We start from the raw sequence: 21,870 nt of genomic DNA, 5'->3' as shown, positions 1-21,870 counted from the left end.
ACTAAGCTTATATAAAGTATTTAACATGCACAATTTTCAACTGACAAGAGTGCTGAAGTTGGATATAAAAGTTACTAAACATAAAGTGGTTATATATTATAACACAAAATAAATTTATAAACACATGTAATCAATATTATAAAACTAGCTAAATCATGATTAAATAAAATAAGTTTGTTTAATTTGTGTCTAGGGATGACTAAACCTGATTTTAGTGTGTCAATTTTTATACTCAGTATGGACTCTTAAGTACAATAATAGAAGATATAAATTTTACTATTTCATTTCTGTGTAATTTCAAAGTGCATCGCATCAAAATTGGATGTATAGGATTCTACATTTTTACTTGATCCAAAATTGTTCTTGCACTTTTAATATAATATCTTTTTTAAAGTTATTATTTTTATATTTGCAGAATATGCTTGATAACATTTTCAGTGAATAATATTATATCAAAATAAACATTGTCAACAATCAAAACAGTTTATCAAATTTATTAATTTTTCCACTTACGTAACTGCTATGAAGCCATTTCATTGAAATGTAAACACATAAAGTGTGTATTAACTAGGTTTAAAATCTTTCCTTGAACAAAGCTATGCACCCATTTTTGAAGCCTCTTTATCTTTAAGAGGGAAACTCTAAATATTAAAATATTAGATGTAAATCTGTTTAAAATATCAATGAGTAAAATCAATAACACCATATAATAAATAACTTAATACAACTTGGAAATGACAAGTCTTTCTAACATCAATAGAGCTAGCACAATTAAAGGCACTACAAAATTCACCATTTTAAGTCTTAACTGCCACAGTAGGTATACACTATTTTAATTATTTTAAACTTTGAGAACGCAGAAGGCAGAACAAAAGTCAAACGTTAAATGAACAACGAATTTAAATGTATTGGTAATCAATTCATATAACTATGTGTGATAAAAAGATAGTAAAACCCATTCTATCTATGTCTTTTCTAACACGCTATCTCTGGTTATGTTTACATTGTCTGGTATGACTGGTGAGCATCCAGTTATCATATAGAGTTCAATGCATTTATCACGCCCATTAGCTACTAATTATTATGCGAGTTATCAGTAATTTAACCCTGCGCGATCGCAGAGTTTGATCTTGGTATTATGTCAAAATTATATTGAATATCTAGCATTTTTATTAATTTGAATGTGAATTAATTATTAGAATTATAAATATTAAATAATACATTACTATTATATTATAATAATAATGATAATAATGATTGTAACTATGCAACATTCCTAAATACGAAGGTTTTAGTTCATTGCCCGTGCAGTAATTACACTTAAGTGAACACTTCAAATTGCAACATACAAAATCATTAACTGTGTTAAATGAACAAATCCTTTTATTAATTATCTAATAAACATAATTGATTAATATAATAATTTAATATTGTAAATGTGAATCAGTTCAAATAATAGCATACTGATTAATAGTACACTTTATTAAAGCCTAAAATAAAAATAATGATTTTACGGTTAAAATAGATTTTGAATAAAAATTTTAGGCTGTTGACACTATACCTACACATGAGTAGTTTTCATTTAACAAAAGCATTTACAAACATAATATAGCAAAATGATTTTTACAGGTTTTGCTTTTATAGAGTACACTGCACAAACATTTTGTCCTCGCTCATCATTAACTTATTTGCTTAAATAAATATTTTGTTCAAATTATCACTGTGTTGTTATTATAGCATTATTAAGCACAACTGAACGAAGTACAACAAGGTGTGTGTGTGTTGTGTGTCTGCCGCGTCTTTCTCGCTCGCTCCTCGACGCGCGCGACCTTCTCTCCTCTCCCGGCGGCGCGAATATATACCACATAAAACATACTAACGTAACGTCGTAACCGTCGTCGCGCGAGTTAGTCGTTGACCGGCGTCGTAATTGTCGTGACGTGTGTGTATCAGACGGAAAATGCTAATCGGCACCAGTAGCTGCACGACTATTATTATTATCAATAACAACTTGTCCGGTAAGTAGTGGCGTTATGAACGGATATAATTACATCTATTTTTTAAATATTTTTTTACAAAAATAGTCGAGTGGTTTTTTTTTTTTTTATCTACGAGATCTGTTGTCGTATAAATTAATTTTATCTCTTGTCCGTTTAAAATTTTTCACTTTTTACGGATTTGCGTGTGCACGAATGCTCTCTGGAACATCATCGAGTTTACCGACGGCCGTACGTCGACGAATCTTTTTCGGTCTGTCGTCGTCCACTTGTTGTACACCGATCCCGTCTAATCGTATATACTATACACTTACACGAAATCACCTTATCGGACGTACGGTTAAAAATAGCGCACAGGTGCGAAACGCGTCTCGGTTTAGCCTTGGACGTTCGGGACTGGTTTCCGGTCGCACAAATTTCGCGGGCTCGTTGCGGTGTTATCACGAGCTAAACGTCGTGTTCAGACCGTCTGAAAAATGAATGGAAATCCGCGAGTCCTAGGCGAACACCTGACGTACTGTTTTTCCGCGGGCAAGCGTGTATGTACGTATGCGTTTGTGATTGTGTGAACGTGGTGTGTTTGTCGTGCGTGCGTGCGGGTGAGTTTCGTTATAGTGGAAACAAGCTCTCTCTAATCGGCTTCATTGACACTTTACAACATTTCGCGATGAGGTGTTGCGCGCTCGAGTTTTCGGCGGTTGGTTTTCGTTCCGCCTCAAGGTCGTCGCCAGCAGACGTATGATGGTGCTGCCCCGTTTTGCTCGCCGATCGTACACCATTTACAGCGTCGTTCGTGTAGTTTTCCGTTTCGCCAATCGCGAAAATTTAAATAAACGTTCTAAATCGATCGCATTACTCGCGCTCTGTATCTATGTATTTCGTAATATTTGTATCGCGACAGTGTAATATCTGTATCACAACATTTATTATACAGCTCTTCCCTATGATGCAAACATGTTGTTATTATTATTATTATTATTATTATTATTATTATTGTTATAATTGTTTATTAGTACGGGCACTCGAATGCAAAATAAAAAACAACAAACGACTACTCGAGCTGAAACTAATATGTGCGATGTGCTTTTTAGTTAGTCTTCCGTTCAATAATTTAGTAAAGTTTTATAAGACCAATGCGATAAGAGAGGAATGAAACAGGCCTTTAGTAGACGCAATACAAGAATATCCGTAGATTATGCTGTTTTCAATTAAAAGTATTACAACACACACATAAACATTGTGTGCTGTTATAAATTTATGATAACAATATTAATATAATAATATCTTTGACGGATGTCCGTCAATTATTCATTTAGCTCGCCAATAGTCTGCAATAAACAATTGGGTATATAAAATAATTATAACATTTCAGTGTATTTCGTGCGTATGGTCATATCGGCGTCGCGACTGCATATTATGTTAATACCATGTATATTATACTAAAACCATTAACCTTGCAGCCGATAGTCCAGTGCATCTTTCATTAGTCATAATATTAGAAGTCGCATTACGTGCCTAGTGTCGGGTATGTTATCGTCAACGCGTTATCATCTGCGCAACAGATTACTATAACTTTACGAAAGAAAAAACGCGTATATAATGTCGTGTAATGTGATTTACGCTTACAATTCGATTTCGTTCGCCGGAACTTGTTCCGAAGAAATGTATGTGAAGTCAGAGGTGGTTAAGGTACGGGTAGTGGCGTTGGCCGCGTACTTTTTGGGATGTTTTCGAAATTACTGAGCTTTTGCGAGTAGTTTCTTCCGGTATATTCTTCTCGCGTTTTTCAATACCTGTTTCGATAAGTCTTCGTTATTATTATTCTTCAACGATTACAACGTGTAACATGTTAATAATAATTATCATAATTTAATGAGTAAATGAGTGTTATTGACAGAGACCGCGTCCCGGCATCGCCCATAAACGGATGAATAAGCGCGCGCGAGTGTATGCACGTCGTTTGCGCGCGTACAAAGGGCAATTATCTATCGGCGTTCTTATCGTAGATAAATTAGCCCGATTAATAATAATAATCATTGGAGTATGAATATTTTAAGTGCATGATGCATTTATTGTGGTATTCGCAAAATAATCTACTCGGTTCCGAGAATACAATTTTGCAGATAAGGCTCTTCGATTTTATTGTATATTTTTTCTCCACACTGGGTTTAATATTATTATGATCTCAACCCGCTGAACAAGCTTGTTTTAAGTCTATTGTATACGATGTTTTGTTGTGTACGGTTTTTTTTTTTCCATTAATTTTTTGCCGTTTATTTAAGATTTGTTTGAAACGAGATAAGCACGCTACACTGTTACTGTTGGCGTATTGTTCAAGAAACTGTGTGTACAAAAATTATCAGCACGCACGTGTCGAGTACGACTCTTTTTGTCTGTCCTTTATTGTTTTGGTGTTTTACACTACAGCGTGTCTTCGGTATATACATAATTTGATATTTATATATATATATATATATATATATTATATACATGCATACGTTTAATAATGGAATATATTAAAATAATAATAATATAGTATAATGTTATGCCAAACTCGTTGAATGAAATTGTATTTTATCAGTACATGTTTGCGTGTGTGTCGAGACTAGAGACTAGAGAGGACAACAATCTCATAACAATCGTATATTGCTTTCTTTGTCTTCTTTTATGCGCGCGTATAACAGAAAATTTACCGACTGCATAATCAATATTATAATTTTATTAAATTTTTTATTATTATTATTTCGTTGATTATTGCTGCCGACTACTACTAATTATTATTATTATTATTATTTAATATTTACATCAATATTCACAGTACAAGTTCTCTCTTTACATTTTATAAATTTAATTTAATAATTTATTGTATTTTTTTATTCTGCAATGTTTGTGACGCGAATAAAAAAAAATTTAAATCATCTGTCATATATCTTTCGAAAAAATCTACATTTATCAGTCCGTGCTGTTACAGGTTTTTAATTTTTTGAATATCATTTTAGCCTTTCTCGTTCTAATATCGTAAACGAACCTATTTCACAGTAGTTTTGTAAAACCTTACAGTTGCATGTGTACCTGTCGGTTGGCTTTTTTTTAATTTCTTTACGCGGCGACTACCAACGTTTATCCAAGTATAAGAGAAAATAACAAAAACCACTTGTACACACAACCCGGGCTAGTCGGGCTCAAGTAATTGCCTACGATTTTCATTGGCTTCTTTCGTAATTTATTATTATTGATGTTTTATGGTTTGTCGCCTGCAGAGATACGCCCACGCTGTCAACATTCGCTCGCACACGTACACACAATGCATGTCCCGGGACCATAATTCCATTTTTGATATCGCTCACAAGAGTTTCCGTTATGCAGCGGTGTTATCAATAAATATTTTAGTAAATAACACAATGACAGCGCAGTCTAAAAAGTTGCGATTTCCTGTCCAAAATTATCTACTATACGTTAGGTCATAAACTTGTGTTCAAATTAGGTCAGAAGTGGGGAATTTTCTACGACAGTCGACTACGGCAATATTATATAGTATTACCATTGCATTAGTAATTTTTCATAATTTTGTTGTAGTACTATAATGTACTGTACTATTAGTTATTCAGTATTCTTATTACTTATTGGATTATAATTTCTAACTTGTGCAATTGGATTATTTATGTTTAGGTATTTCTTAACGATACGTGCAATGATCACCAGCGGTCTTGTGGTGGACGGCGTTAGCCACGGACTCCAGGCCCATTTGCCGTATAACCACCAGGCTGTTCATAACCACCACCGTATGTCGTATGTGGAACCGTCGGCGTACATGAAATCCGTGGGTCCGCCGCCGCCTTCGCCACAGCAACAACAACAGCAGCAACAGCAACAGCAACAGTCTTCCGAGCTGCCATCTACGCCAGAATTCCTGCGGCCGTTGCCAAAACCGGCGCCCGTGAACCCTCTTAAGGCGCCCAGGGCGTCGTCAAAGTATGCGGTGGATTGTCGTCCGGTCAATCTCACGGCCCCAAAAGAACCGTTGCCGCCACCTTCAGTGGATCACCAACTCAGATTGGACGACCGGCACCATCCATACCCCGTGTACGGACATCCTCGACTCTACGTCAGTACGGCGCCTTATCATCCGTACCATCCAATGCACCAGCCACCTGCACCATACGGTGTATACACTAGCCCATACGCGCCTGTCATTCCGCGAGATACCAGACACCATCTGATGCAACCGCCTCAGGAACGAAGGTACCCAAGTCCACCGAACAAGAATAACGGTGTTAGCGTTGGAAATCGAACCAGTCCATCATCGTCACCTCCCGAACAGTTCAAGATTCCCAATGGTCGGGATAATAAACCACCCCTACAGCTGCAGCAGCAGCAACAACAACGGATACTACCGCCTCCCCAGCCGGCCACTACGGTAGCTACTGCTCCTGTCGTCAACCACAACAACAACAATACTAACCACATAGGCGCAACCGCGGAACCTTCGCCAAAGAAACTGCGGCGCACCACGCCAGAACCGCTATCACCGCCAGCGACCAAGACGTCCAACTTCACCAAGGGTTCACTGATACGGTTGGCCAACGGCAATATAAAAAAGGTTGAAGACATGAGGACTGAAGACTTTTTGAACTCTGTGGAAAACAGCGACCTGCACCGGATCGATCCTAGCACAGTGGTGAGAATCGAACCTGTAACGGATTCGGCAGTTAAAGGCAACATAAAGATTACACTTAGCTACGGTGACCAAAGAAATCATCAGGTAAACGATATTTAATTTATTATTATTATTGTTCATTATATCTTTTATCGATAAGGAAGTCGCCGTGGTAGTTTTCGTAGTAATAACCGTAATAACAATAATAACAGCAGTAGTATAATAGTAATAGTAGTATTGGTAGTATTTTCTACCGGCTGCACTCTCTGTCGCTCCCACCAATCGCCAAACCACGCGGAATCTCGTCACCTCGCGTTGTATATTAAACGTTTGAATAGGTAGTAAAATATGGTCTCGTCTTGGAATCGGGTTTGGCGAAAGACCGGCGGAGTGGGATGTGACGACGAAGACTAACACGAATAGTAGGTGGAGGATGACGTCGTGGTGCGTGGAGTAGGAGAACCATTAGCGCGGCGGTTTTAAAAAACGAACCACTCGTCGCCGCCGCGGTGAATTCTGTTTGTAATAATAACTTCTGGAATGCAACCAAGACAATACGGGTTTTATTATTATTATTACTTTTTATCACGACGGCAGTGCTCGCAGTGGGTGTCGCGAGGCGGTTGGTGGTGCGAGAGCGATGGGCATGTAATCTCGCTACGACCTTGGAAGTCCACGAGAGGAACGCGGCGGCGGACCCCGTTCGACGTGGATAGCTGTAGTGAGTGACATTGTTCCGGACTGGTTCTAGTTCAAGAGGTGTGGAAAAACCCGGAGCTTGTGGAGGCGGCCATGTTGCGTGGCACGAGTTGGTCTTGGCGCGCGCGCGCGCGCGCGTGTGTGTGTAATGTGTATGCATTTTAGTCGTATAGTGTTCTTGTTGTGTGAGAGTGTAATAATATTATACTACGCGCGCGTTGGAATTCCTTGTCCGTCGACGACGACCACACGACAAAACGACGCGCACGCGTGTTTTCGACTCGGTTTTTTCTTCAACCACCTTTTTAACGAGATTGAATGATAAAGCGCATACTATATTATTAAACGTACATCGCATATTATGTTCGGTCGGTGTATTTAAACGATTTTCAAATTTAGTTTAAGGCCACCGCGGGGGACAGATTTTCCCGACGTGTCCGACCGATTGGTTTTGCGTGATTTACTTTCTCGGTCCGCATGTATAGAGTCTTCTCGCGGACACTACCCCACATCCACACACAGCTCCTGTCGGAACAAAATCAAAATTGTTTAACCGCTATCACGTTTTTACAAGTTTTCCTACGAAAATCGAACGTAACGCGTTCCTCGTGGTTCCTTTGTGTTCGCCTTTGCGGGACTCGAAAATCATTCATGTTTGATATTGTGTTGTCACATGTTCAGAATTTAGTACACTCATCATTGTGTAAACACAATTTCTTACATGCCTGAATTTCGAATTGTTGCCGGTTTTTATCCTCCGCCATGTATTAACAATAATCGTCGTCGTTTTTTATACTTGATAGTTTGATACTCCTATATACTATACAAATACAATATTATTTAATTATACATTTTATTTTTTATTAGTAACAATATAACTGTAGATCTAAACTACGTATTCATAATTTTGCTTAATTACTACTGTTTAATTAATAATTAAAAATTATCGTGTCTTGAATTATGATGTTGTTAACACAGTCGTTTGAAAATTTAAACTTCAATTATTATACAAAACTACTCCTTTTTTATATTTTATCGGTAACAGTTTAATACTCTAATTGTATTCCTCACGCAACAAAATTATCTCGAAAACTTAAAACAATCGTAATAAAAATGATAGTTCATAATTGTAAATAAGTAATAAATAGCAATATTTTTTTACGAAAATTTGTTCAGCAAACACAGTTGATTAATAATAAATTATTTATGCCGGAATATCGTAAGGCGTAAAGTGGTATAAAACGTATGCATTTACAATTTCTGCATTTGTGCAAACAAAAATATTCTATTTTTTACTTTTCTGTTATTATTAATATTTTTAATTATCGTAGTGATATTATTTGAAGTGTTGTGACTCGCACTGGTTACAAATTATTTCACTTTAATTTAAAATTATTTTAGTTGCATAGAACTGCATGCAAATTTATTTCAAATAATAAATTAATTTATATAGGTCCGAGAACTCGGACAATTTCGGAGAATGTTTTAATGATATAGTATTATGTTGTAATAATTGCATTATAAATATACCTACTAATATAATATTTATCTATGAGTTGTCGTGTTTGTATGTAAACCCATTCAAATGACATTATTAACTACGCAACAGTCTTTGTTAAGTAACATTGTTCGATTTAAATCGTGTTCATTGTCCAAAGCAAGTTATAATACTCACTACACAGTACACAGTGTACACACCGTTGTGTTATAAAAGTTAATTGATAATGTTATATTATAATACTGAATGTTTGATTTAAAAATATTTTTAATTATTTCGATTATTGTACTATTTTTTATTATTAGTATCGTCGGAAACATTGTAATATTATTGTAATGTATTCTTGAAAAGTCTTCACTTAATATAATGGTTACCGATATTTTTTTACGTTTATCATCAACATGATAAAATCCAAATATATATAATGTGCTTTCTCGTTTCATGGAATTCTCTGCCGAGAATTAATAATGTATATTTTTATACATTGGAATATCATATTGCATGTTTTTTTTTTATCTAATGCGTAGTGCCCATTTTCGCTGAGAATTCCTATTAAACAATCAGGATCGTTTCCACTAACTCGTTCAAACCATATAGTCGAGCATTAAAATAAAAAAAAATTAATTATTTATCATAATAGATGTATCATTTTGATGGATAATCGTCGGGTTAAAAATCATTCGCCGTATTATTTGTTTTTGCATTTCGCATTTCATTATTTTTGATCTTGGAAAAAAAAAATTGGTATTCGCTGTTCAATACACGTATACAACATTTTTATGTGTGTTTATTTGTGCATGCAGGCGCCAGGCATATTGGCATGTGCAGTTTGCACTGTGGTTAGTAATGAATAATGAATTATAATGATAATAATAATATGTGTCGACCGGGTTTGCGGCACGAGTGCGCGCGTTTACCTACTAAGCGACGGGCGCTACAGCTGAATCGTTACCGATGGGCGATAAATAAAAATTCATTCCTCAGCAAAGCGTTTTATTACGAGAAAAAAAATAAATACATTATCCAGTTCAAAGAGCAAAAAATTGATATCGTACGTTTTTATTTTTTTCCACTCGTTTACTTCGACGACGATGGCGGTGGCGCCGGTCGCATTTCATTACGTAACACGTAATTTTTCGTGCTACGGTCTGTGCGTGTGTCGGCGCGATCACTGCGGCAATCTCATTATCGAAAACGCATAAATTTCATTCAACAATAGTAATTAGATATTACGCACGGGCGCGTTTTCGTGATACGCTCGATTTTACCGGTTAGCGTGGGTGGCGGGCGAGTGCGATCTATAGTGGCGATCGCGCGTCATCGTCGTTTTCTCCGTACACGCGCGCTGCTCACGAGCCGCGGTCAACCCTCTTCTGTATTCGGTTGTCTGCGCATATTTTATGCATTTCTTCGCCACGCCGTCCCCTTTGTTTTTCTCGTCATCGTGTGTACGTTTTTTCTCTCCGCTCGCGCAAACTAGTTTCGAAAATGAAAAAAAAATGATGCCCGAGAAAGGAAAGAACGTGTATAGAGACGGCAAGCGCACATACACATCGTATATATATATACAGAGAAAGAGAAGATGGCGAAAAAAAGCTGATATTAAACACAATGCCAAAACGAACGCGTGGCCCCCTCTAACTCCACTTGCTATAACCCGATTCAGCACTACGGTGAGTATTGTTGGTGTGTGCACTTTTTTGTGTGTGTACAAGTGCGTGTGTGTGACCTTTTTTCGTCTGAAGGTCGGAATGCAGACATCGATTGGAAATGTTAATACAGCGCCCCTTCACGGCTCATCCCGCTCGTTAAGCGCACTGCTTGAGTGCACCCGTCGCGCATGTGCATCGAATAACATCCCTGCCGACGCAGTAGAGGGTGATTACATTTGACCCCTTTTGCTCCCCCTCCATCCATACAGTCTTCGGAAATAGTAGCGAAAAATTATTCATCTTTGTTTACTGAATGAACTGATTTTAGTATTCTATCCAACCGCTATAACTTAACTCGTTATACTCGTATATACCTACCTACAACCTACTATACTGTACTATATTTATACTACAACTACATTACCACTTCTATAGCTCTATACGTACTTATTACTTTTATGTATATATTTGAATTTTATCCGGTGCACACAGTCACGACTTAATACTAGTACTCGTAACCCCGCTATTGCCAATCATGCGTGTAAATTTAGAAAAAAAATGCAAAAAACCAGGGTCATAAATTTCAATCGAAGATCATGGCGGACAAATAAACGTACCTAACGTTTAGACGAGATCAAACAACTCGATAGTCACCGTTGTAGTAGTTGGATTTTTAGTTTATCTTTAGAATATAATAGGTCAGGGTTATTCGTGTTAGGAAAATAAGGGTTAAAGTGTAAGACTGTTTTAGAGTAAATAACATTATACGTTACTATATTCTCTCATTATTATTAATCTCACGAGAAAAACAATAAATTAAAGTACTTCGAACCATTAATGGATTCTATTGCTGTATCTTATAGCTTATAAGTATACTAATATTTTATAATTTTCAATTGAATATTATGAGATAATTATTAATCAATATTTCATGTTTTTTAATTAGTTTATAATACTTAATAACAATTTATAAATATAATATGATAAAAGTAGCGATATAATATCACTATTATAGTATTATGCACTTATACGTTTTATAAATACATATATTATTAAAAAAACACCTAATACTTTTTTTTTTTATTAATTTCTGATAGGTAAACCAATACACCATGATTAAATACCACGGAATTGTAGACAAACCGACGATAATACATAACTAATATATATATATATATATGTTATATTATAGTAAACTAATATGGAATATAGATCATTTAGTTTACTTAGGATAGATCTTATACCAATCCTTATCTCTATTCTCTATATCTTAATAAATTTGTTGTATTAACAATTAAGCATTTAAATATTTAATAATATATATAAATATATCCACGCGTTTATTTATACATTTAATATCAAAAGTAGTGATAATCGACATTAATAATACACTACATAACTAAAATATTATGGTGCAATCACAAGCACAATTTAAAATAATAAATTGTGGTTACAAGTTACACACGGGAAGTGCCCTCTTTTTCTGCCCACTCTAAGACGTATACACAAAAGGCCGGTTTATTATTTACTGATTAATGTAAGTAATAAAGTCAATGAGTGTTGTACAAAATGGACATAAGCTAGTTAGGCTTATAATTAAATTTGAATTTTAGGATCAATGTACCAATATTGCTTCTTATATTACATAGTCAGTATGACAGTTAACTAATTACATTTACTTTTTATTTTAACCTCTAGGCATAAAAAATATGTTTTTCCATACAAGCGTTTAGAAGTTAAGATTTTGACAAGAGTCATTATAAATTCATAAAAATTACAAATTATGAAACTTGCAACATATATGTCACATTGTTATACGAAATACCTTCACTGTTTCTTTGCATATTATCTATAATAATGTTCTATCCCAAAATAAAAGTATCATCTGTAAAAATATGAGTTTTTATGACGAAACAATGTTTTTCACGTCTTCAAAAAATTAACCAAAAATACCATTAACCACTGTAAGTTGATGGTTATATTGGCACCACGTGTTTTTATTTAATTTTTGAGTAGACAAATTACCGTGTACATTTTATGTATCTGTTTATGGATCAATGAAGTGTAGCTGGTAATTTACGGTTTCAAGTTCGTGACTGTGTTCGCAATTAGATTATTGAAGGGCTTCTACTCGTCCAAGTGACTTACGAATCTCAATTATATTTTATGTTTAATAATGTGAAGTAACGTAGCTTATATTTCTATTTTCTACTGTAAAAAATAATCCATTCGTCATTATCTCATACCGACAACGTCAGTCTCCGTCAGACTCGCAGATATCACCCAAGACCCAGGCGAGACGTAGATAACATAGAAATTGATTAACGTTCGTGTAGATAACATACGACGTGAGTTCATTATTTAGTAGTTAAACATTTTAATTCGAATACTAATAAATACAATTTAAGATTCCTCATGAGTTGTTCTTGTTGAAATTAATAAAAAAAAATTACCGTAAAATTAAATTAACTGCTTATGAACATTGAAGTATTTATGTAAATTGTACAGAATTGTATATTACACAACCGTAAAAAAACAAAAAATTTTTTCTCTATTTTTTCAATATGATTTTTATTTTTTTCTAACTGATCCAAACATTAAAACATGCCTTTTCCGTTACATGCGTATTAATCTTTATGCACCACACACGTGATAATAATATTGTAGTAACGATGTGCCGCACAGTGTACGGTCGCTGGTCGGCCTGTGTATAATATGGAGAAATGTCAGTGTTTTGGTTTTAGGGGTGCGTGAAAGATGTGTTCTCGCGTGACACATGGTTTAGACAAAAACATCGCATGTGTTGATCATAAAAACGAAAAGAAAAACAAGACGTAAACGATTACGGTGGGTTTTACTACATCATATACCAACTTATACATATTTAAAAACAGTAACATGCGAGTACATAACAGTCGTCACTTATATCGACGTTTGCGATAACTCGGAGATCATATTATGGTTTCTCGTGGTATATTAATAATTATAAAAAATAATAACGTTTCGCGCATAAACAAAATACCTATTGCTACTATGTGATTTAGCATTTGTACGCAGACATAATATTATATACGTATTGATACCCCCCGCCTATTTTTTGATATTTTCACTTTAAGGAAAAACGTGTCAACAAACCAGCTCTAAGCGCCAAAAAGTCGAATAAACTTCGAAAACGTTAGCTCCCTCAGAAGACTGTATAGCGCTCGGTGGATTGGTGACGGTTACGAAAGTTTTGTTTGGCTTCGGCGACTTTCCTTTGTTGTTCTTCCTGCGAGACCGAACGATCCCTAGCAACAGCGGATTGCGCGCACGCGCACCTTGTCCCACAGAGCTTATGAATTGTGCAGGAGAATTCATTCATGTAACCCACCACCCGCGTGATTTTCGCGACGTCGCTGTCAGTGCTCGGTAGTCATGACTCAATGGTGGCCGAGTGACCCGCTACGGCGCTTGCGTCATTATTATTATTATTATTGTTTTTATATCCGCCACGGGTGCTTTTTTTAATCAAATATACATTCTCCACGTTGGCCGGTTGACGCATACTTTGATGTTTAACTATTTAAAATAATTCGTTTTTAAAAAGAAAATTATAACTTTATAATATAATTAATAATTATAAAATATGTTTTAAGGCGCTGTGAACAACGTTTACTATTTAAGTATAACTCGGAAAATACTTATAATTTTCTGTATTGTATCGTAGTTGAACGTTAAGTGTGAAATAGTTTTACTACATTTTTATTTTACGACTATGTGTATGATGTACATGACACAATACATATTTTTGAATGATTAAAGTATATTTTTCTGAATAAACTAAAAATCATAACGGTACGCGTATCTCTATTGATGTTTAAACTAAGAAATAAAAAAAGAGATAATAATAAGTTAATCAATATGTTAATGTTGACCTACAACAGCTAGAATAAACAAAGTATTTTTTTTCTATGAAACACCCTAACTTGATAACCGAAAGGACAAGATAGTAACAATAACAATAATAATAATAGTAAATACTAAATAGTATTAGTAATTATACATCTGCCTGAAACGATCGACGAACAATCTGATTAGTATTATTATCGATTGTGAATTATTTCTACTTTTACTTTTTTTTTACTTTTTTTGTTTATATTTTTGTTCATCTGAGTTCGGTACAGTAATTATTTACTATGCCACAATGCAGAATAGTCAATAAATCTATTTAATTATATAATACATAGTATGTAATTGTAGTACACCGACTCTATTTAGAACGTCAGAAGTTATAAACGCTCATTACGTATTTACGCGTAGTTTCAGTGAATAATAATGATGAACGGGACCCATCCAAATTAAATGGACTAAAGTACAAATTATTTTGTAAATATCAAACCGGAAAAAATGTTTAGATAAACCCGCGTCAAATATCAGATTAACAATAAACAATAAAAACAAAAAATGACCTGATGGAAAATTGAAAAATCATAAACTATAATATGAGCCAACTATAGGGAAGAGTCGTGCGCCGCGCCGCCACTTCTCATCGCATTGACCTCGGCATTGACGTTTTCTGTATAATCGGCCATTTGTTGTCACACGTCATTCATAAAAAAAAATATATATATATATATATGCTTTTAAAACAGTTTAAAAATTGTACATTACACATAATACATATATTATTATAAACATTTTTCCGGTTTTCAGCAGCACTCACTCGCGCATATTTGTGTATAGTTCTTCTTTTTTTTTATCCCGAGTTTCTCTTCGATACATTGTTCAATTTTTCAAGTAATTTTAAATTTAAGTTTTCGATTATCGAAATCTGATAATTGGGTGGCCAACGATCACTTATAATTTGTTTTATTATCATTTCTTTCACAAAGTGTTTTGAAAAGTTAATTATAACTTATTAACTATCTTCATATCGAATTCATTTTTATCAGCGAAATGTAATCCACGACTCTCGACTCACAAGTGCATACATTTATTAGCTATAACTTATAACTTATTACCTATTATACAATATGCTACAATGTTTACTACTATTACTAAATATAGCCAATCTACAGATAATATACTGTACATTTTTGTTTGGTAAACTATTTTAATAAAGTTAACACTCACGGAAGTCATTTTCTCGATATCATACTCGTATACCTAAATATTTTTATTTTTGTTGTATAAAGAAAACCGGGTTATTAAAATAACATTAAACGCTTATTTCTAAGTTACATATAGATTTTATAGATTTTTTCGATTCATAACCCGCGTTTTTGAAGTCAAACCAACTAAACATTACCTACGTTAAATCTTTGATTATAAATATTAAATATAATATTAATAACCAATAGTTAAATACGTACATAATGCAATTATCCTTTGTACTATATTAAAACAACAATTTATCATTAACGTTCAAGTCAGCCGTATTTAAATTATTTTTTTAAACAAAATGAGTATGCTTAAAACAACTATCTGCTATTTTGCTCAAATACAATGAATCTGATTTGTAAGCATTCTAATAACAAACAGTAGTGTCGTGTACAACGTGTGTGCATTATGAACTCTATAATATATGGATTATTATTATTTATTTATTATAAATGAAAATCAATAAAGTGCGTCGGCACTTAATGTTAGAAGTAATTTTATTTCGTATGTTTCATTAAAAACTATAAACGTACCATGTATATGTGTACGATAGAATTTACATAAATTATTATCATAACAATAATAATTATTACTTATTGGCAATTAGTGTACATATGAATGAACGCCAAACGTATTTTAAACACAATAAAACCGAATAATATTTATTTATTCTAAATTTAATAACGCCGTGCGATACATAATATATTATATTCAGTCTCCTAATTCAAATATTGATTTCGGAACTGTGGAGTTGAAATGTGTCATTTCTCTACGTGTAACATTTCAAGACTCGAGTTTTGCAGTTGTTTTGTTTTTTTTTTTTTTTGATCATAATTTAAATGTCACACAAAATAACATCATGTCCGTTTACAAGTGTACAACTCGAAAAATGCAGTTTTATTGTCGTCAAGATCGTATGCCGCGGATCGCGAGCTATGTGTCGGGACGTTATTTGGACACTCCGTTATCGTAGGAAAAAAATAAAATCAAACAAAACGATATGCGACAATATCCATCAAACAAACGTTGTCCGCGAACGCATTAGTACACCCGTTCATTAAACATCGAAACGATTGTTATTATTTATTACTATAACTGCAACGAGTGGCAGAACAACAGCAATGTGCAGCGCGGCAGCGGCGGGCGTCAGCGTATTATTATAACCCCGCGGCGAGGGCCGCCCGTCCGAAATCGTAACGCGCCGGCGTACGCGTCCACGCTGGCGTTGCTCCGTCGCGACGTTACCGGTTCGGCGTGGGCACGGTGACGTTGTAAATGTGCACTGTGCACATTTCGAAAAGCGTACTTGACACCGGGGTGTTCAGGGAGCGTGCGTTTATTTTTATTTTTTTTTTTCTTCTACGAATTCGCGTTTGTCCGGCGTAACTTGACGCGTAGTACTCATAGCGCACGTCGCGCGAGCGCGAGCAAACATCGCCGGGCGGTTACGGCGCGCGGCAGTGGGGGAATTTCGTCCTTGAGGCAAGGCAGGGTCATTACTATGTAGGCTAACGTAGTCGGTGTAGTAGGCTCATAACATTATTATTATATCGGTCTCCCGTCCCCGTCACGCCGCCGCACTACCGTCACACCGGCCCGTCCATTCCCTTGCCGCCGACCGATTGATCACCTCTTCACCGCGATCGCAGGTAACTCCGCTCCTCGCCTTTCCCGAAGTCTACGCAGTCGGACGAAAAAAAATACACACACGCACGTCACGTCACGTATATAATAATATGATAGAATAATGCTATTTTCCGTCGCCGACGACCATCTCTCCGACTATACATCTCGCTCGCGCGTCGAGTTTGTTGACCTGTTGCACTCCCGACCACTGACCGACGCGCGATAGAGACGGCGGCCGAACGCATATTATTATTACACATACACGCCCATGGTTATTGCCAAAAAAAAAAAAAAAAAAAAATAATAATAATAAATAAATAAAAGAAGTACAAATCCTGTTCGAAGAGTTGACCTTGTTCGAGGACGAAGAAACGCGCGTACACATACATACATAATTCATACTCGTCTCACGCACACACACGCACACTCACCAGCCGCGTTCGCGTTTCTTTTTATAAAATTTACATAATAGGTTTTTATTATTATTTTTTTCATCTGTCTGGGCCCGCCGTCTAATAAATTGGTAGATACCAACCAGCCACTCGGCGACGTGTAGTAATATAATATCATAAAGTCACTATACATAGCTAGTCTCAGTGTCGTCAAGGGGCGTCAATATTATAATGTTCGCAAGATGCATCGTGTTCAGTGTATACCGACGGATAACTGAAACGATGAAGGCAATATGATGGGGAGGCGTATACGTTGCCGCCGTCATGATGACATCCGTCATTCCTTTCTGGTGGTGACGGTGGTGGTGGTGCCCCGCATTACAAATTACAATTATAAACATCCGTGGGAGTGGTTGATGTCGCACATTGTTCCCCATCACCCCTTCCACACACGCACACACACACACACACACACACACACACACACTGCATCATCACATGTTTATAATAATAATATAATATTATATCGTCGATATTTTTCATATTATTATGTATATACACGTGCGTGCACATTAACAATAGTCAAAACTCGTAGGTGCGGATTTGCATACAATTCACATGAAAAAATATTTTGCGCTAAGGAAAACAAATCGTGTTTTCTGCTAGATCGTTTGAGCCACTGATAATTAATAAATATATATATAAATATGTAGTGCACGCCTCACCAACTATATGTATGATTATATTTAATATATATAGTGCAACAGTAATAATAATAATAATAATAATAATAATATGTAAATTCTTGTCGCTGAGCGTTTATAATTAATCAACGTTTTCGTTTTTAGATTGGCAATGACAACAAAAAGACGAGTTCAGCGGCGTCCGTCGCGTCTGTGACGTCCAAGTCGCAACAGGTGGAAATGGAGAGCAGTGCCGAACACCCGTACTTCGTGTTTGGCCGGGGCTGGGCGTCGTGGAGTCCGGCTAAGACGCTGGCCAAGTACGGGTTGACGTGCCAGAGGCTGCAGGTGGGTGACGTGTGCGTGTCACTGACAAAACGAGCGACGGCAGTGGCCTCGGACTCGACGACAACGACAACGGCCACGACCACGACAACGCCACCGCACGGAAAACGACGGCAGCAGCATAACGCGTCTGCGGCCGTACAACAGCAACAGCAACAGCACCACAATCATCAGCAGCAACACCTCCACCATCTCCATCAACATCATTCGGCGGCGGCCGTTCAAAAAGCTCAGCTGCAGCAGCAGCAACAGTCCGCGGACGACGACAAGAACAGCAGGAACAAGAGACGGTGGTCCGCCCCTGACCCGGAATCCGCTACTTAAGAACACGATTTAAAAGAAGACGACTATAAAAGAAATCTCTGTGCCTAAATGTTTTTTTTTTTCCCCCGTTTCTCGGCCACTCTAAAATTTTCTGAACGCATAAATGACGACGGACTTCGGACGTTTACGCTATATCGTTAGCCGTTCGTTTATCGTATATTTATCAATATAATTATATGAGATAATGATGTACGCGAGATTTTTACGGGATAAAAACGACGTCAAAAAAATCTTCTAGTCTCCTACCCCATCCTCCATTTTTCCTTTCATCGATGACGTGACATAATTTTGTTTCGTCTGGTTTTTGTACACTTTTATATTTTTCGTCATGCCCGCTCGAATCGAATTGATCCCAGATAATCTCGTGGTGGTGTTTAATTCGACATTTTTTAGGCCATCGTATGTATGTTGGTATGTATAATGATCCCAAATTTGCAGTTATTACTTTTACTTCGATGTAATGTGTAATTGTGCAAAGACTGAAAATTCTAGAAAGGTTTTGACTGTATTGAGAGATGATTTGTATATTTCGAGTATTTGCAGTATAAAAGTATATTAAATAGTAATTATAATTATGCCATGTGTGACCATCTAGGATCAGGGGGAGGCAAAACTATATATAAAAAAAAAAAAAAAAACGTAATGATAAACTAAATAAGGATTCACTCGTTTTTTCTCAATATTTTGAAACATATAAAAATATAGTTTGTTATATGTAAAAATGAGTAATACCTATTTTTATCATCGTTATTTTGTTAAAAACTCAAACAAAAATTTAGATACATGTTATACATTCACTATTAAAGTCTATAAAATGTATATTTTTTTTCGGAAAAAACAATGTAAAAATACTTACCTATATTTCGTTTTTAATTATTTATAATAATATGTAAACCACCTTTTAATGTTAATACGCTTAAAACTTAAATGCCATACATTATGTGTTATTATTATGTATAAGTTTGCAGTATTTCAAAAGCTCTAAATTTATTTCTGGATAGAATGATCTCATCGCGCGTAAATGAACAAATTTTTTCAAAAAAATTTTAATTTCTCTTGTCTTTCAAAATTAAAATTTTTACGCATGTGATATTTTAAAAATGAGGTGGAATTGACCTTTTGATTTTATATTAAAATAATTATAATAATATATATATATTATATATATTATAAAATAATATTACTATATACGAACATTTGACTCTCAAGACTATAGTTAAAAAATAATATATTTTTACTATGATAATTTTCTTTTAATTATTAATTATATACTTATAACTATTTTTGTTAAAAATCTGATAAGTTGAAGAGACTGACAAGTACATGATAATCGCGGTTGAGTTAAACCACTTCATTATTATATTTTTTCTATCAGGTCTAAAGACTGTAGATGTGAAATTCTTTTTACCTCTCAACAATATGATATTTATTTATTTATTTTTAGCCCATGCTTTTTCATGCACATATCCTCCTCATATTGCCTAATGTATAAATTATAATATTTAAACGTATTGATGTATGATTGAAAATAAAAATTGCCAATTTGTACTTATTTTAATGTATAAAGTGATACGAAAATGGCAACAATATTTTGTGTTTACCAGAATGATATTTTTATTTTTTTTTTATTACATTATCTATATATTAGGTATGTATATTGTATACATGTTCATATTTTTTATGTTTTTGACTATTTGATATTTTAAATTTATCGGATAATAGTTATAAATTTATAATGTTTATTATCTTTTAAAACGTGAACTTTAATTGTATTGTGTTAAAAAAATAATAATATTTTGTTGAGTCTATATATTATGTACAAATCATACATATTGTTTTTATTTTTTACACTCGTTTAGACCTGCATATATATTTATTTATATTATGTATAACTTAATTTATAATGGTATTCTAATAACATATGCCATAGCCTATAGTTGTCTAACGGATGATTACCTACATTATAATTTTAAAATGCATAACCAATAACCATATGCGTTTGTTGAAAAACGTTTAGTAACATGGTTTAAATTTAAAATATGAATCAGTACATAATTTGTTTTCTTTCTCTGACCCGGGTACAAAATATTATTTACGTTTAGCAGAACCAAATTTATGTGGTTACTTTTAAATTTTAATGTTAGAATGAATTAACAAAGTATTATCAAACTTAAATATAGAAAAATTATTTGTGTTTTTACATGGAATGTTTTCGATATTTAAATTGTTGTACACGTTAAGAGTATTTTAGGTATTACGATTTTAAAATGTTCATATACCGCAATCGCAGAAAAATTTAAATATTGTAAAAAAGCCAATGCACAATTACAAATAATTTTCTTGACTTGAACTTTAAATAACTTTGAGTATAGTTTTATGCTTAAATTTACTTAAATATTACATCTAAAACAACAACAGAATGATTTTGACAAACGCAAATTTATATTGCATATAAATCAGAGAGAGAAAATAAATAATATGTTAACATCGTCGAAAAGTCGATATTTAGACCAATATTTTCAATTTACAGACCTATGAGAGTTCTAATCGTTAAGTACATTTCTATTTTAATTATTGAAAAATGTATTTTTGCGTATACTCTAAAACTCTGATCTGTATAAAAGTTATAAATATTTATGCATATTTCAAATAAATTCAACCGTAAAATTAAATTTAATGAAAAAAAAAATTTAATTTTATACCTATTTTATTCAATTTTTAAATTATATAAAATTTGAAATGTTAAATTAGATAAATGAGAAACTGTAATCCATCCTGAATATATTATTTTTTAAGTCTAAAAATTTAATACCTCAAAAGTAAAATTATTTAGCTTATGCCTATTCAGTTTTAATTGT

The 21,870-nt window shown here is 34.4% G+C and overlaps 1 protein-coding gene across 1 annotated transcript; it reads left to right on the top strand.

Moving 5' to 3' along the window:
• The first annotated feature begins 1,780 nt into the window (after positions 1–1,780).
• Positions 1,781–19,663, top strand: LOC112599573 (WAS/WASL-interacting protein family member 2). Its single transcript, XM_025346514.1, has 3 exons — positions 1,781–2,018; positions 5,667–6,759; positions 18,509–19,663. Exons 2-3 carry the CDS (start codon positions 5,689–5,691, stop codon positions 19,010–19,012), a joined length of 1,575 nt encoding a protein of 524 aa, XP_025202299.1. The 5' UTR covers positions 1,781–2,018; positions 5,667–5,688; the 3' UTR covers positions 19,013–19,663.
• The last annotated feature ends 2,207 nt before the right edge of the window (positions 19,664–21,870 follow it).

Source organism: Melanaphis sacchari, unplaced genomic scaffold (assembly GCF_002803265.2).
Source record: "Melanaphis sacchari strain LSU unplaced genomic scaffold, SCAv2.0 Contig53_pilon_pilon, whole genome shotgun sequence".
NCBI lineage: Eukaryota > Metazoa > Arthropoda > Insecta > Hemiptera > Aphididae > Melanaphis > Melanaphis sacchari.
Note: the sequence above shows the minus strand (reverse complement) of the source record. Positions and strands in the feature narration are given on the sequence as shown.

Bases quoted from the DNA above. Each gene is read 5' to 3' on its own strand.
- LOC112599573 (XM_025346514.1), top strand. From the start codon at position 5,689: ATGATCACCAGCGGTCTTGTGGTGGACGGCGTTAGCCACGGACTCCAG. The intron at 6,760-18,508 runs GTAAACGATATT...TTTCGTTTTTAG, and splicing joins GTGACCAAAGAAATCATCAG to ATTGGCAATGACAACAAAAA.